This window comes from Chaetodon auriga, chromosome 12 (genome assembly GCF_051107435.1).
Source record: "Chaetodon auriga isolate fChaAug3 chromosome 12, fChaAug3.hap1, whole genome shotgun sequence".
Taxonomy (NCBI): Eukaryota; Metazoa; Chordata; class Actinopteri; order Chaetodontiformes; family Chaetodontidae; genus Chaetodon; species Chaetodon auriga.
Window position 1 is genome coordinate 342,899 of NC_135085.1, and position 13,800 is coordinate 356,698.

At 46.0% G+C, this 13,800-nt stretch overlaps 1 protein-coding gene across 1 annotated transcript in view; it reads left to right on the forward strand.

Annotated features, from left to right (window-relative positions):
- Window positions 1–13,800, forward strand: part of cntnap2b (contactin associated protein 2b) — a 141,123-nt gene that overhangs the window by 76,863 nt on the left and 50,460 nt on the right. Inside the window, exons 4-7 of the mRNA XM_076745920.1 lie at window positions 730–877; window positions 3,622–3,825; window positions 6,048–6,232; window positions 13,318–13,461. Of these exons, the coding sequence (XP_076602035.1) occupies window positions 730–877; window positions 3,622–3,825; window positions 6,048–6,232; window positions 13,318–13,461 (681 nt within the window). The remainder of the gene's footprint in view (window positions 1–729; window positions 878–3,621; window positions 3,826–6,047; window positions 6,233–13,317; window positions 13,462–13,800) is intronic.

Consider the following 13,800-nt stretch of genomic DNA (forward strand, 5'->3'; position numbering starts at 1 on the left):
TAGGACGGTGTCTGGGTCCGGACTCGGACCGCGGTCCGCCTGTTAGTGACCCCTGGTCTAGGTGATGGAAAAAAAATGAATCTAAATATCAAGATAAGATCACGCATCACTATGTTGCTGGAGCATTTGTACAAAAACATGTTATTGTAGATATTTACAGCACCAGTTCCTTGAACCTGACACACATTGATCTCGCCAGTATACATTGATTTCAGCCAATAGAGATTAATTAAATTAATTACAGTGGCTGAGTTTTACAATCTGAACTTGGGGTTGTTTTCTGTTTTATTCTGATGCCAGTGGCTGCACCAGCAAATGTATATTGAGAATGCACCACAAAAACACTGCATGCACTGTGCAAGCATTGGTGCTTTTGCTCAAAGTGTACACGAAAACAACTGTAATAAAGCACGTATGAAGATTTGAGATGTGGGCAGCCAAGCTGGCCACTTAGATGCAGGTTGAGTCTGATGCCTAGAACCCCTCTTTCAGGTGAACCACAGGATGAAAGAATAGTACCAGATTTTTTAAGATTTATTTTCCTTTTTCTAACCAACAGTTTAAAGGAGAAAAAAATCTCAATCATATTTAAACAAATGGATAAAAATATATATTTTTGAAAAATCTTTTTTATTTTTGTAAAAAAAAATTTATGAAAAATTGAACTGATAAGCGTTACACAGACAGTGGAGAACTACCTGCAGCATGTCAGGTTTCTATGTCTTTCAGACATTTGATGGGAATGTGAACAGTGAGGGTGTGGTCCGCTATGAGCTGCAGCATGCCATCCTTGCTCGCTACATCCGCTTCATCCCAGTGGACTGGAGCAGGGGGGGGCGCATTGGATTACGTCTGGAGCTCTACGGCTGCCCATATTGTGAGTATATGTGGACAAGGTAGGGAAAGCCAAATCAACCAACAGTATGTTTCATTTGTGCTACTACTAAAAAATAAAAGCCACTGTGTCTATGTGGGTTTCTGCTGGATTAGGTGGAGAATCTCAGTTGTTTGTTGATGTGGATATGAATGATTTTCTTCATTTTCTTTTTTACAATTTAACGTAATTTTATTATTATTATTATTATGACAATAAACAGTGCAGTGCAGGGCTGAGAATCCTATGTCATACTCAATGGTGCTTACATATGACCAAAAGTTTGCACACCCCTGTCTTTCGTGGCCAGTTACATGGCCGAACTCTTCCTGTGAGAAAACTTCAACAATTATAACTTAGGAAAATTGAAGCAAACAGCTCAATTAGTCAAAGTCAGGTGGGGCTGTGAGATTAAAAAACCCATAAGCAGAGTACAGTAAACAGCACTGCTAATAAAACACCAATTTTAGAATTTAGAGTTAAACTGCATTAAACTTCTCCTCCAGCCTGGTCCTTTACTGGACCCCTTTCTCAGTCATACAACACGGCCAAGGTTGTCGGCCAAAAGACAGGACAGTCAAGAATGTGATCCCCTGGGTTTTATCTTGCTTTATAGTCTTCTGTAGAAAGGGGGCGGCGGTATTATGTCATTGGCACAACCCTTTACTCCTCCCTTTCTGTACCTATCCTGTCCTAAGATTTAACTTGCTCTAATTCTTTTTAAAGAATCAAGAAAGTTTGTTACAAGTTAATTGCTTCCATCTTTAAAAGCGACACTCTTTGCTGCTGAATGATACCACAACATACCGCATGTGTTTGGTAACATTCTGTAGCAAGGAGTGTGGCTTTTAAAGACACACACACATTGTCGGTGTGTTTGGTATAAAAAAATTGATTAACAAGACACCATATGTTTAGTAATAAGTGAGTGATAAAACACAGTTTTAAATGCCAATCAAGCATAACATTATGACCACTGTCAGGGGAGGTGAATAAACTGATTATCTCTTCAGTAGGGCACCTGTTAGTGAGTGGGATATATTAGGCAGCAAGTGAACATCTTGTCATCCAAGTTGATGTGCTAGAAGCTGGAAAATGAGCAAGTGTAAGGATTTGAGCAAGATTGACAAGGGCCAAATTGTGATGGGTAGACGTCTGGGTCAGAGCATCTCCAAAACTGCAGCTCTTGGGGGGTGTTCCCAACCCAAGGCTCACTGATGCACGTGGGGAGAGAAGGCTGGCCCGGGGGCCAACGGGGGCGGTTTCGGGGTTCAGCATCTTGCCCAAGGATTCTTCGGCATGTGGCAGGAATCGAACCACCGACCTTCTGATAGGTGGACTACCACTCTATCTCCTGTAGTGAGAAGGATACAATAGCAAATTCTCTGTCAGGATAAATAAAATAAAAAGATTTTCTAGGAAATGCATCGAACAGTTATGTGATGAGCTGTGATGCTGAAGTTGCATGTGATGGATGACGATGTGATACTTCACGAAAAGGCACAATGTCTTTTGATGAGGAGCAGCCATTATTAATGATGCCAACAACTGTATGATTTTCAGATGGAACTGTAATGTGTTTTCGTCAATTACACTGATCCCAGACATGCACTCTAATTTGTAAACTTCTGAGCCCATATTCACAAAGCATCCTAAGGCTAAAAATAGTTCTTGGTGACGTCATTCTTAGAAAAATTTTTCTTTTAGAATTTTAAAAGGCAGTGGACAGCAAGTAGACATGTCTCCGGAGTCTTGGAATAAAGGTAACATTCTGTCAGTCATCACAGATGCCCCATTTTTGCTGATCAGAAGAGATCAAATGCTTGTTTGTTGTCAAACTCCAGTTTGAATTTGAATTTGTGATTGAGCTGCATTAAATTGGTGTACTGCTTCTTCTGTGACATTTAAGTAATTGTATAGGATAATGGTGCTATTTCATTTTGTATACAACCTTGTTTTCAAAAAACTTGGATCACTGTGTACAACTTAAATAAAAACAGAATGCAATCATTTGCAAAACAAACTGCTTTTACCAAGAGTGGTTTTAAATGTTCAAGAGCCCATGTTGTAATATCCTTTATACAATCATGTATTTATCAAAGTGGTGAACCTGGATGGACAAACCTGGATTGAACTAGGCCAACACTGTTGATCAAAATACATACTTTTTCAACTAATCTTCTTCAATTCATTTCTATTTTATTTTATTTATATAGCACCAAATCACAACAGAAGTTGTTTCAGGACACTTTCCATCTAGAGCAGGTCAGGACCATACTTACCCTATCCAGGGGTTAGACCAAGGCAAGCCTGAGCCAGCCCTACACGTAGGCTTTATCAAAGGGTAAAGTTTTAAGCTTACTTGTAATGTATAGAGGGTGTCGGCCTCTCGGACCTCCAGGAATATAGTTCTACCAGAGAGGAGCTTGATAGATGAAGCCTGTGGCTCCCATTCTGCTTTTGGAGACTTAAGGAAGCACAAGCCCCCTCCAGTGTTCAAGTGGAGTAATAGGGTACTATGAACTTTTTCAGATATGCTGGTGTGTTAGGGAGAAGGATTTTAAATTATATTCCAGATTTTACAGAGAGCCAGTGCAGAGAGGCTGATACCTGTAAAATATAGCCTGATAGTAAGGAACTGCAATAATACAGCCTGGAAGTAACAAATTCATCTTGCTCTGGCTATCATATATAATAGGCTCAGCACATTCAGATGAAAAGATCATTTCCTTTTTTTTGTGTTCTAGGGGCAGATGTGATCAGTTTTGATGGCCATGGTGTCATCTCCTACCGCTTCAGGAGTAAGAAGATGAAGATTGTGAAGGATGTCATCTCTCTAAAATTTAGAACCACAACTGGAGATGGGGTCCTGCTCCACGGAGAGGGGCAGCAGGGAGACTACATTTCTCTGGAGCTCTCCAGGGCAAGGCTACAGCTCAGCATCAACTTAGGTAGCCTCCATTAAAGTCTGTATGGTTTCAAGGACAGTCAAAGCATCCATCCATCCATCCATTTCCACCCGCTTATCCGGGGCCGGGTCGCGGGGGCAGCAGTCTAAGCAGGAATGCCCAAACTTCCCTCTCCCCGGACACTTCCTCCAGCTCATCTGGGGGGACCCCGAGGTGTTCCCAGGCCAGCCGAGCGACATAGTCACTCCAGCGTGTCCTGGGTCTTCCTCGGGGCCTCCTCCCGGTGGGGCATGCCTGGAACACCTCCCTAGGGAGGCGTCCAGGGGGCATCCGGTAGAGATGCCCGAGCCACCTCAGCTGACTCCTCTCGATGTGGAGGAGCAGCGACTCTACTCTGAGCTCCTCCCGAGTGACAGAGCTCCTCACCCTATCTCTAAGGGAGTGCCCCGCCACCCTGCGGAGGAAACTCATTTCAGCCGCTTGTATCCGGGACCTCGTTCTTTCGGTCATGACCCAAAGTTCATGACCATAGGTGAGGGTAGGAACGTAGATTGACTGGCAAATCAAGAGCTTCGCCTTTCGGCTCAGCTCCTTCTTCACCACGACAGACCGATACAGCGACCGCATTACTGCCGCCGCTGCACCGATCCGCCTGTCAATCTCACGCTCCATTCTTCCCTCACTCGTGAACAAGATCCCAAGATACTTAAACTCCTTCACTTGAGGCAGGATCTCTCCCCCAACCCGGAGGGAGCAAGCCACCTTTTTCCGGTCGAGAACCATGGCCTCGGACTTGGAGGTGCTGACTCTCATCCCAGCTGCTTCACACTCGGCTGCGAACCGTCCCAGTGCACGCTGGAGGTCCTGGCTCGATGGAGCCAACAAGACAACATCATCCGCAAAAAGCAGAGACGAAATCTGCCGGCTCCCGAACCGAACCCCCTCCGGTCCCTGGCTGTGCCTAGAAATTCTGTCCATAAAAATAATGAACAGAACCGGTGACAAAGGGCAGCCCTGGCGGAGTCCAACATGCACCGGGAACAGGTCCGACTTACTACCGGCAATGCGGACCAAGCTCCTGCTCCGGTTGTACAGGGACTGCACAGCCCTCAGCAGAGGGCCTCCAACCCCATACTCCCGGAGCACCTCCCACAGAATGACGCGAGGGACACGGTCGAATGCCTTCTCCAAGTCCACAAAACACATGTGGACTGGTTGGGCAAACTCCCATGAACCCTCAAGCACCCTGTGGAGGGTATAGAGCTGGTCCAGTGTTTCGTGGCCGGGACGAAAACCGCATTGTTCCTCCTGAATCCGAGGTTCGACTATCGGCCGGATTCTCCTCTCCAGTACCCTGGAATAGACTTTCCCAGGGAGGCTGAGAAGTGTGATCCCCCGATAGTTGGAACACACCCTCCAGTCCCCCTTTTTAAACAGAGGGACCACCACCCCAGTCTGCCAGTCCAAGGGCACCGTCCCCGACTGCCACGCGATGTTGCAGAGGCGTGTCAACCAGGACAGCCCTGCAACATCCAGTGACTTGAGGTACTCAGGGCGGATCTCGTCCACCCCCGGAGCTTTGCCACCAAGGAGCTTGCAGACTACCTCAGTGACTTCAGCCCGGGTGATGGACGAATCGACCTCTGAGTCCCCAGTCTCTGCTTCCTCTGCAGAAGACATGACAGTGGGATTGAGGAGATCCTCGAAGTATTCCTTCCACCGCCCGACAATATCCCCAGTCGAGGTCAGCAGCTCCCCACCTCTACTGTAAACAGTGTTAATGGAGAGCTGCTTCCCCCTCCTGAGGCGCCGAACAGTTTGCCAGAATTTCTTCGAGGCCGACCGGTAGTCCTCCTCCATGGCCTCCCCGAACTCCTCCCAGACCCGAGTTTTTGCTTCTACAACTGCCCGAGCTGCTGCCCGCTTAGCCTGCCGGTACCCGTCAGCTGCCTCAGGAGTCCTATGAGCCAACCAAGCCCGATAGGACTCCTTCTTCAGCTTGACGGCATCCCTTACTTCCGGTGTCCACCACCGTGTTCGGGGATTGCCGCCACGACAGGCACCGGCGACTTTACGGCCACAGCTATGGACGGCTACATCAACAATGGAAGTGGAGAACACAGTCAAAGCACTGAAAATGTATTCTATTCAGAGACAGGCAATCGAATTGAAATTCTAAGGACTGCATTATCTACGACTGTCAGATGTGTCGTGATACATTTACAACCTTTTCCTGTTTGTGTGATTTGCTTGCTTCTCTCTAGGCAGTAACCAGTATGGATCGATTCAGGGTCACACGTCTGTGACCAGTGGGAGCTTACTGGATGATGACCATTGGCATTCAGTTGTCATAGAGCGTTACCGTAGGAATGTTAACTTCACTCTGGACCACCACACTCAGCAGTTCAGGACCAATGGAGAGTTTGACCACCTGGACCTGGATTATGAGGTAGAGACTCCCGTGGCTCATGCTGCCAGACATTTTCATCATCTTAAACTGATGTCACAAATCTGAAGACTTTACATTTTGCTTTTTCCTATCAGGAGCCATTTAAAATTTATAACCTCCTTCGCAGGCCATACTAAATGATTGAACACATATTACACTGACTTCAATGCAGTGGCTGTAACTGCTTGTCTTTGGTGAGGTGTCTAATATTAGATTGTAGTGATGATGCTACTCACTGCTGTTTTTTCAGGTTTGGGTCAGTCTATCATGAGCGGAACTGAGTCTTTGCAAGATCTAGTTTTGAAAGGAGCTCCTCACAGTATGTCTCCTCACAGTGGGAAAGTCCTCAGGATGTAATATGATTTCACATTCAAAGCAGAGAGCTGAGAAGCTGGTTTTGGCCCTTTAAGGTTCAATTCTTATTGTCCACCATGAAGGCCAAATCACATAGCCACTTTGCTGTCACTCCAAGGCCCTACGAATTCCATGAAAGGTTTTACCTTCATCTTCATGAATCCATCTTTAGTAATTGCTTTGTGGGCAAGATCAAATGGTCCCTGCCCATCGGCTGGAGGTCCCCACCCAAGGTGTAAACCATCAATGCACGCTGATGGTATGAACCTACTATTGAAGCTTGTTGGGTTAGTTGTAACAAACCTGTCCATCATAACATGCAGTGTAGCAACCATTTTAAATGCATAAAAAACTCTCTACATAGGGGTGCTCAGGTGGCCGAGGGGTTAAGGTGCCGACCATGAACCCCTCAGGCCTCAGTGTGCATCCAGCAGGGGATCATTGGTGTATATCTCATTTTCTGTCAGCTAAAGGCATGAAATGCTCAGTACACATGCTTCTATATCTAGCCATTCTTTATTGAAACATTTTTGAGCACTAGGCTTTCTTTGTGCGTGAGAGTGTAGAGAATGTCCAGGATTCTCTTCACTCTCGGGCCCTGAGTTTACAATATAAGAGCTAGGTTCAGTTGATATTTGGGGTCATGTTAGCCATGTAGTGAAATTGGATAACAGCAAATCAAAACCACTGATACTACTGCTTCTTCAACCACTGCTACTGCTGTTTCAGTGTGTGTAAGAGGAAGATGATAGAACCACTCTGTCTGTGTGTTCATGGGTACCTTGTGTGGTGAAGCAAAACTTCAGGTCCAATGCGGTGGCTGGTTCACATAAGTTTTATTGATTGTGCAGTGGAGACAGAAGTTCTCAACAGCACTACAGAATTCAATCTAACCAGAGTGAGTTTCTGGTCAGGATTAAATACAGGTTACAGGAAACAATAGGTTTGGCCTCAGCCCCAGGAAGGACGGTGTTTGAGAGACCCGACTGACAAGTTTGAGTAGATTTACTTAATTTTTGTACAAGTAAGACAGAAATAGAAACATTTAATATGAAAGTGATTTGCATAAAACTCTAAACTGTTACCAGGGGTTCTTAAACTTATCACTTAAAGGTCTGTATCTGATTTTTATTGAAAGTCAAAGGTCAGGACAGAAATAAAATATCATTTAATCAAGTACTTATTGTCGCATCTCTTGTGATTAGGCCAACACAAGGCTGAAGCAGACAAGGCTCTAGTTCATGTTTATGAAAGAAAAGGAGACTGCGATTTAGGATCTAATAGCAAATTCTCCAGTGTAACATTTACATGTGAACTCAGCAGCTCACCACACAACACTCTCCAGCAGTTAACGTGGACTTGACAATGATGTCAACCATAGGGGAAAAAGTCACATGATACCACAGTCATCTGATTGCTCCATGCAAAACCCACAGTTCAACTACCAACAAATCCATCCTTATCTCAATAAATCTCTTCTTCAGGCTCCCAGGAAGCAAACAAACATACTCAATTTATGACTCAGTGCAACAGTTAGCCAATGAGATTAAACACAAATGATGCCTTTTGCATCTACTGTACAAGCTTAGTGATTCTTTGACAGCTCTAGACTGACCTCCATGAAATGACTGGCCTGGGAGACAGGTGGCTTGATGGGGTCCACCAGGAAGTAGGATGAAGTTGGAGGATAATCAAACTCAGAACTATGACAATAAGCTTTGTTTAGTAACATGTATTAATGGATAAGAATGTGTACAGGTGAAGAGGGAGAGGAGAGAGGACCTCAGTGCATCATGGGAAATCCCATGGCAGTCTAGCCTGATAGCAATACAACTAAGAAGATAAGAAAAGATATTCCTTTATTAGTCCCAGTGAGGAAATTTCTGGTATTACAGCAGCAAAGTGGATAGCAAAAAATAGAGGGCATCAGTAAAAAGGACATTAAATATCAAACAAGCAATATAAACAATATAAACAGAATATTGGAAAAATATGAACAATAGGTACTGATTTTGCTCATTGGATGATAGTACTCCTGACTGGAGTATTGATATTGCACATATGAGTAATAAAACACCTGATTGAAAGATTGATATATTGCACCTAAAGTTGAACTTCACCTGAGCTAAATATTTTCACAGTATAAGTGAACACAGTTGATGTGTATTATAGTGCAGTCAGTTTGAAAGTCTTGGTGAGTGTGTGGTCTACTGGAGCACTGCTGGTTGTAAAGTCTGACTGCTGCAGGACGGAAGGACCTGCGATAGCGTTCCTTCACACATTTTGGGTGAACCAGTCTGTCGCTGAAGGAGCTCTCCATTGCTGTTAAAGTGTCCTGCAGGGGGTGGGAGTCATTCTCGATCATGGATGACAGCTTAGCCATTATCCTCCTCTCTCCTACCACCTCCACTGAGTCGAGGGGGCATTCCAGGACAGAGCTGGCCTTCTTGATCAGTTTGCCAAGTCTCTTCCTGTCAGCCGTCGAGATGCTGCTCCCCCAGCAGACCACTCCATGAAAGATGGCTGATGCCACCACAGTGTCGTAAAAGGTCTTCAGGAGTGCCCCCTGCACTCCAAACAACCTCAGTCTCCTGAGCAAATTTCTTGTAAAGTGCGGTTGTGTTGTGAGTTTATTGTTCAGGTAAATACCCAGGTACTTGTAAGATGTCACCATCTCGATGTCCGTTCCCTGGATGTTCACCAGTGTCAGCGGGCAGAGTGTTCATCTGCGGAAATCCACCACCAGTTCTTTGGTTTTCCCTGTGTTGATCGGGAGGCAGTTCCACTGGCACCAGTCCACAAGGTCCTGCGTCAGTTCTCTGTACTCTCTGTCGTGAGAGTATATCTGTGATGAGGCTGACGATTGCAGAGTCATCAGAGAACTTCTGCAGGTGACAGGTGGGTGTGTTGTATGTAGAAGTCTGATATGTAGAGGGTGAAGAGGAACCAGGACTGTTCCCTGTGGGGCCCCCGTGCTGCAGACGACCGTGTCAGACACACAGTCCCGGGTCCTCACATACTGTGGACGGTTGGTGAGATAGTCCAGAACCCAGTGTGTGAGGTGATGGTTCACCCCGGAGTGCTCCAGTTTGTCCCTCAGAAGTGCAGGCTGAATGGTATTGAAAGCACTGGAGAAATCAAAAAACATGATTCTCACAGTACTCCCAGGTTTCTCCAGGTGAGAGAGGGCTCGGTGTTTGTAGGAAGATGACAGCGTCGTCCACCCCGATGCCAGGCTGGTAGGCAAACTGAAGTGGATCCAGCGATGAGCTCACCAGGGGGCAGAGATGAACAAGGGTCTCATTAGGTTGGATGTTAGTGCCACTGGCCTGTAGCTACTGAGGTCCTTGTGGTGCAGAGTCTTGGGCACCAGTACCACGCAGGATGTTTTCCACAGCTGTGGCACTCTCCCCAGCTTCAGGCTCAGATTGAACATGCGTTTAACAATCCCACACAGCTGACCTGCGCAGGACTTGAGGAGCCTGGAGCTGATGCTGTCAGGGCCTGCAGCCTTCCTTGCCTTGATTCTCTGGAGCTGGTTTCTCACCTGGGTTGTTGTGAGGGACAGGTTGGAGCAGGGTGGCTGCGTGCTGGAGGGTGTGGGTGGGTGGAGGGGTTGGGTTCATGAGATGAGCAGTGGGGGGTGGCTGTGAGCTGAGTGTTGTAGAGGGGGAGGGAGAGGTGGGGGAGGAGCCACCCGCAGCAGCTTGAAGCTGTCCAGTGCCAGGTCCATGTCAAGAGTCAGCACAGTCAACCATGTTCCCGTTGGAGTAGATGGGATACACTGGGTGCAGAAAAGGGGGGCTACAGCATGGAGGACTGGGCTGGGGGAGGGGCAGATGAATAATCTAATCTTTGGAAGAATATGTTCAGCTCATTCGCCCACTTTTGGCCCCCTGCAGCTTGGGAGTCAGGTTCCTTGTGGCCAGACATGGTTTTTCGGCCTCTCCAGACTCCACTGACATTTTTTTGCTGCAGCTGATCCTCCATCTTCCTCCTATGGGTGTTTTTCCCCTATCTGATCTTCCTTCTCAGCTTCTTCTGCACAGCCTTCAGCTCATCCTTATTTCCTGACTTAAAGGCCCTCTTCTTCTCCTTTATGTCGGGGTTAATCCACGGTTTGTTGTTGGAAAAACACCGTACAGTCCTGGTGGGTACGGTTTTTCCACACAGAAGTTAATATAGTCAGTTATGCAGTGTGTGAGACTATCAATGTCCTCTCCATTAGAATCACAAAATTCCTCCCACACAGTTGTCAGCCTCGTCAGACCATCTCTTCACTGTGCAAGACACAGCTGGTTGCCTGTGCGGGAGAGGCTTGTACACAGGCAGGAGATGAACCAGGTTGTGGTCAGATCTTCCCTGGGGAGGGAGGGATGATGAAGTGTATGCCTCCTTGGTGTTGGCATAACACAAATCCAGTATCTTATTGTCTCTAGTGCAACATCTAACGTACTGGGTGAATGTGGACAGAGTGGAGGATGGAGAGGCATGATTAAAGTCCCCAGAGATAAGAAGGAGGGCCTGTGGGTGCTCTGTCTGCAGCCTGCTTGTGACAGAGTGGAGAACATCACAGGCTGCATCAGCGTTAGCAGAGGGGGGAATATGTGCAGCTATCGCAATAACATGAGAGAATTCCCATGGCAGGTAATATGGCCTCATGCTAACGGCAGTTCAATGTCCTTGCAGCAGAGTTGTTCTTTAATAGTGATGTGCCCAGAGTTACACCATCTGTCATTCACAAACACTGGCAGCCCTCCTTTCCTCTTACCACTCTCCCTTGTCCTGTCTGCCCTCAGCAGCTTAAAGCCATCCAGTGCCGCATCCATGTCTGGAGTCAGCGCAGTCAGCCATGTTTCTGAAAACATCATGATGCTGCACGCCCGGTCGTCCCTCTGGTGCTGGGTCAGTGCTGCTAACTCGTCCATCTTGTTGGGAAGAGATCTCACATTCCCCATGATGGACGGGTCTGTATCTCCTCCTTCTGGCGCGGCGATCTGCTCCGGCACGGCTCCCTCGTCTCCTCCTCTTCAGCTCACGGGAAACTCTCATGGGGCAGCACCGCGGTGCTATGGAGCACCAACAGCTGATCCCTACTGCAAACAATAGGGCCATGGCTGTGCACAGGGTCCCCAGACACGATCGATAACAGTGAAAAAAACAAGAGAAAGACCAGAGCAAACGCGGCAACTTTGGTCTCCATATTGCACCAATCAATTAAGAAGAAGGGTGCAGTGCTCACCTGAGCCAGCACTAACTGTAAGCTGTAAGGAAAATTTTAAGGCTACTCTTGTGGAGAGGGTGTTTGCCTCCTGAACCCATAACTGGGTAGCTGGTTCCACAGGAGAGGAGCTTGATAGCGGAAGGCTCTGGCTCCCATTCTACTTTTAGAGACTCTGGGGACGCCAAGTAAGGCTGCATTCTGGGAGCGCAGTGTTCTAGTGGGGTAATAGGGTACCATGAGCGCTTTAAGATTTGATAGCGCCTGACCATTAAAGGCTTTGTAGATGAGTAGAAGGCTTTTAAATTACATTCCGGATTCATAGGAAGCCACTGCAGAGAACCTAATATGGGAGAAATATGACCTCTTTTCCGAGTTCTTGTCAGTACACATGCCACAGATCAGTTGGAGAGTATTTAGAGACTTACTGGGGCAGCCTGATAATGAGCTGCAATACACTGGCCTATAAGTAACAAATGCCTGAAGTTTTTCTACATCATTTTGAGACAGGATGTGCCTCATGATTTTTGCGGTGTTATATAGGTAAAAATATAGGTAGTCCTTGAAATTAGTTTTATATGGGAGTTAAAGGACATATCCTGATCAAAGATAACTCAGAGACTCCTTACAGTGGTGCTGGAGGCTAGGGCAATGCCATCTAGAGAAACTATATCTTTAGATTTTTTGTTTTAGATATTACTATATGGGCTTAGGGACACTTCTGAAAACCACTGTCCATATAAAGAGTTTGTTTGCAAATGATTGCATGCTGCTTTTATGTATGTTTCCCACAGCATCATGTTTTTGGAATAGGGGTTGCCAGTGGTGTTGCCAGGGTCTCTTGGGGCTCCAAACAAGAAATCCCTGGGGCCCCCACCCCACCCGTGCACGCCGCAAAAATTTGGTTTTTGCACACATAAATGTACAATTTCCGGAACATTTGAGATGAATACTGAAAAAATAGATTAGTGGTTCTCAAAGTGAGATCCAGGGACCAACAGAGGTCCCTGAAAGCCCAGGCCTATCAATAATTGTTGTTGTAAATAACTGGCTGGGGCCCCCCTAGTGGACGGGGACTCCAAGCAACTGCCTGGCTTGCCTGTCCACAAGCCCTGCCCCTGGGGGTTGCCTAAAAAAGGAAGGATGTATTTAGGTGAATAGAATTGGTCTAAGCACAGAACCTTGTGGAAGTAGTTGACTAACTTTTGTGTGTATAGGGAACTAATCATTAAGATGTACAAACTGAGATCAAGCTAAAAAATAGGATTTAAATCAGCATAGTGTGTTGTCTTTAATGCCAATTTAATGTTTGTGTCTCTGTAATGGGATGTGATGGTCAATGCTGTCAAATGCACCACTATAATCTAACAAGTACAGAGAAATATCAGTATTACCAGTACAAAAGAAAGAAAGAAATGGAATAGAATTCTAGCTTGAATTGAAAGCCAATTCTATTCATATTCTGATCAATGTTATTCAGTCCACTTTGTCGACTGCTGTCTGTCCTCAGATCAGTTTTGGAGGGCTTCCTGCTTCAGTGAAGCCGAGCTCAGGAGGCCGAGAGAACTTTGTCGGCTGCATGGAGGGAATTACGTACAATGGAGACAACATCACTAACCTAGTCCGCAGGAAGAAAGTAGACACCTCCAGCTTTGTAAGCCAACTCTCTTTCTGGCTGTGTGTGTGTGTGTGTGTGTTTGTGTGTGTGTTTGTGTGTGTGTGTGTGTGTGTGTGTGTGTGTGTGTGTGTGTGTGTCATTAAGTCAATTAATCAGACTTTATTTGTATAGTACGTATACAAAACAATGCAATACAGTCCTTTATGTAATAAAATAACATAATAAACATACATACATAATAAAAACACAATCAAAAAAAGAAAGCATTCCCTCCACAACCCCCCACACACCACCCAATCCATACAATCAATAAAAACAGGAAATTAGGAAGTGGTAACATAACTTTGCATAAATCTGCAATTAGGAAATGCCAGA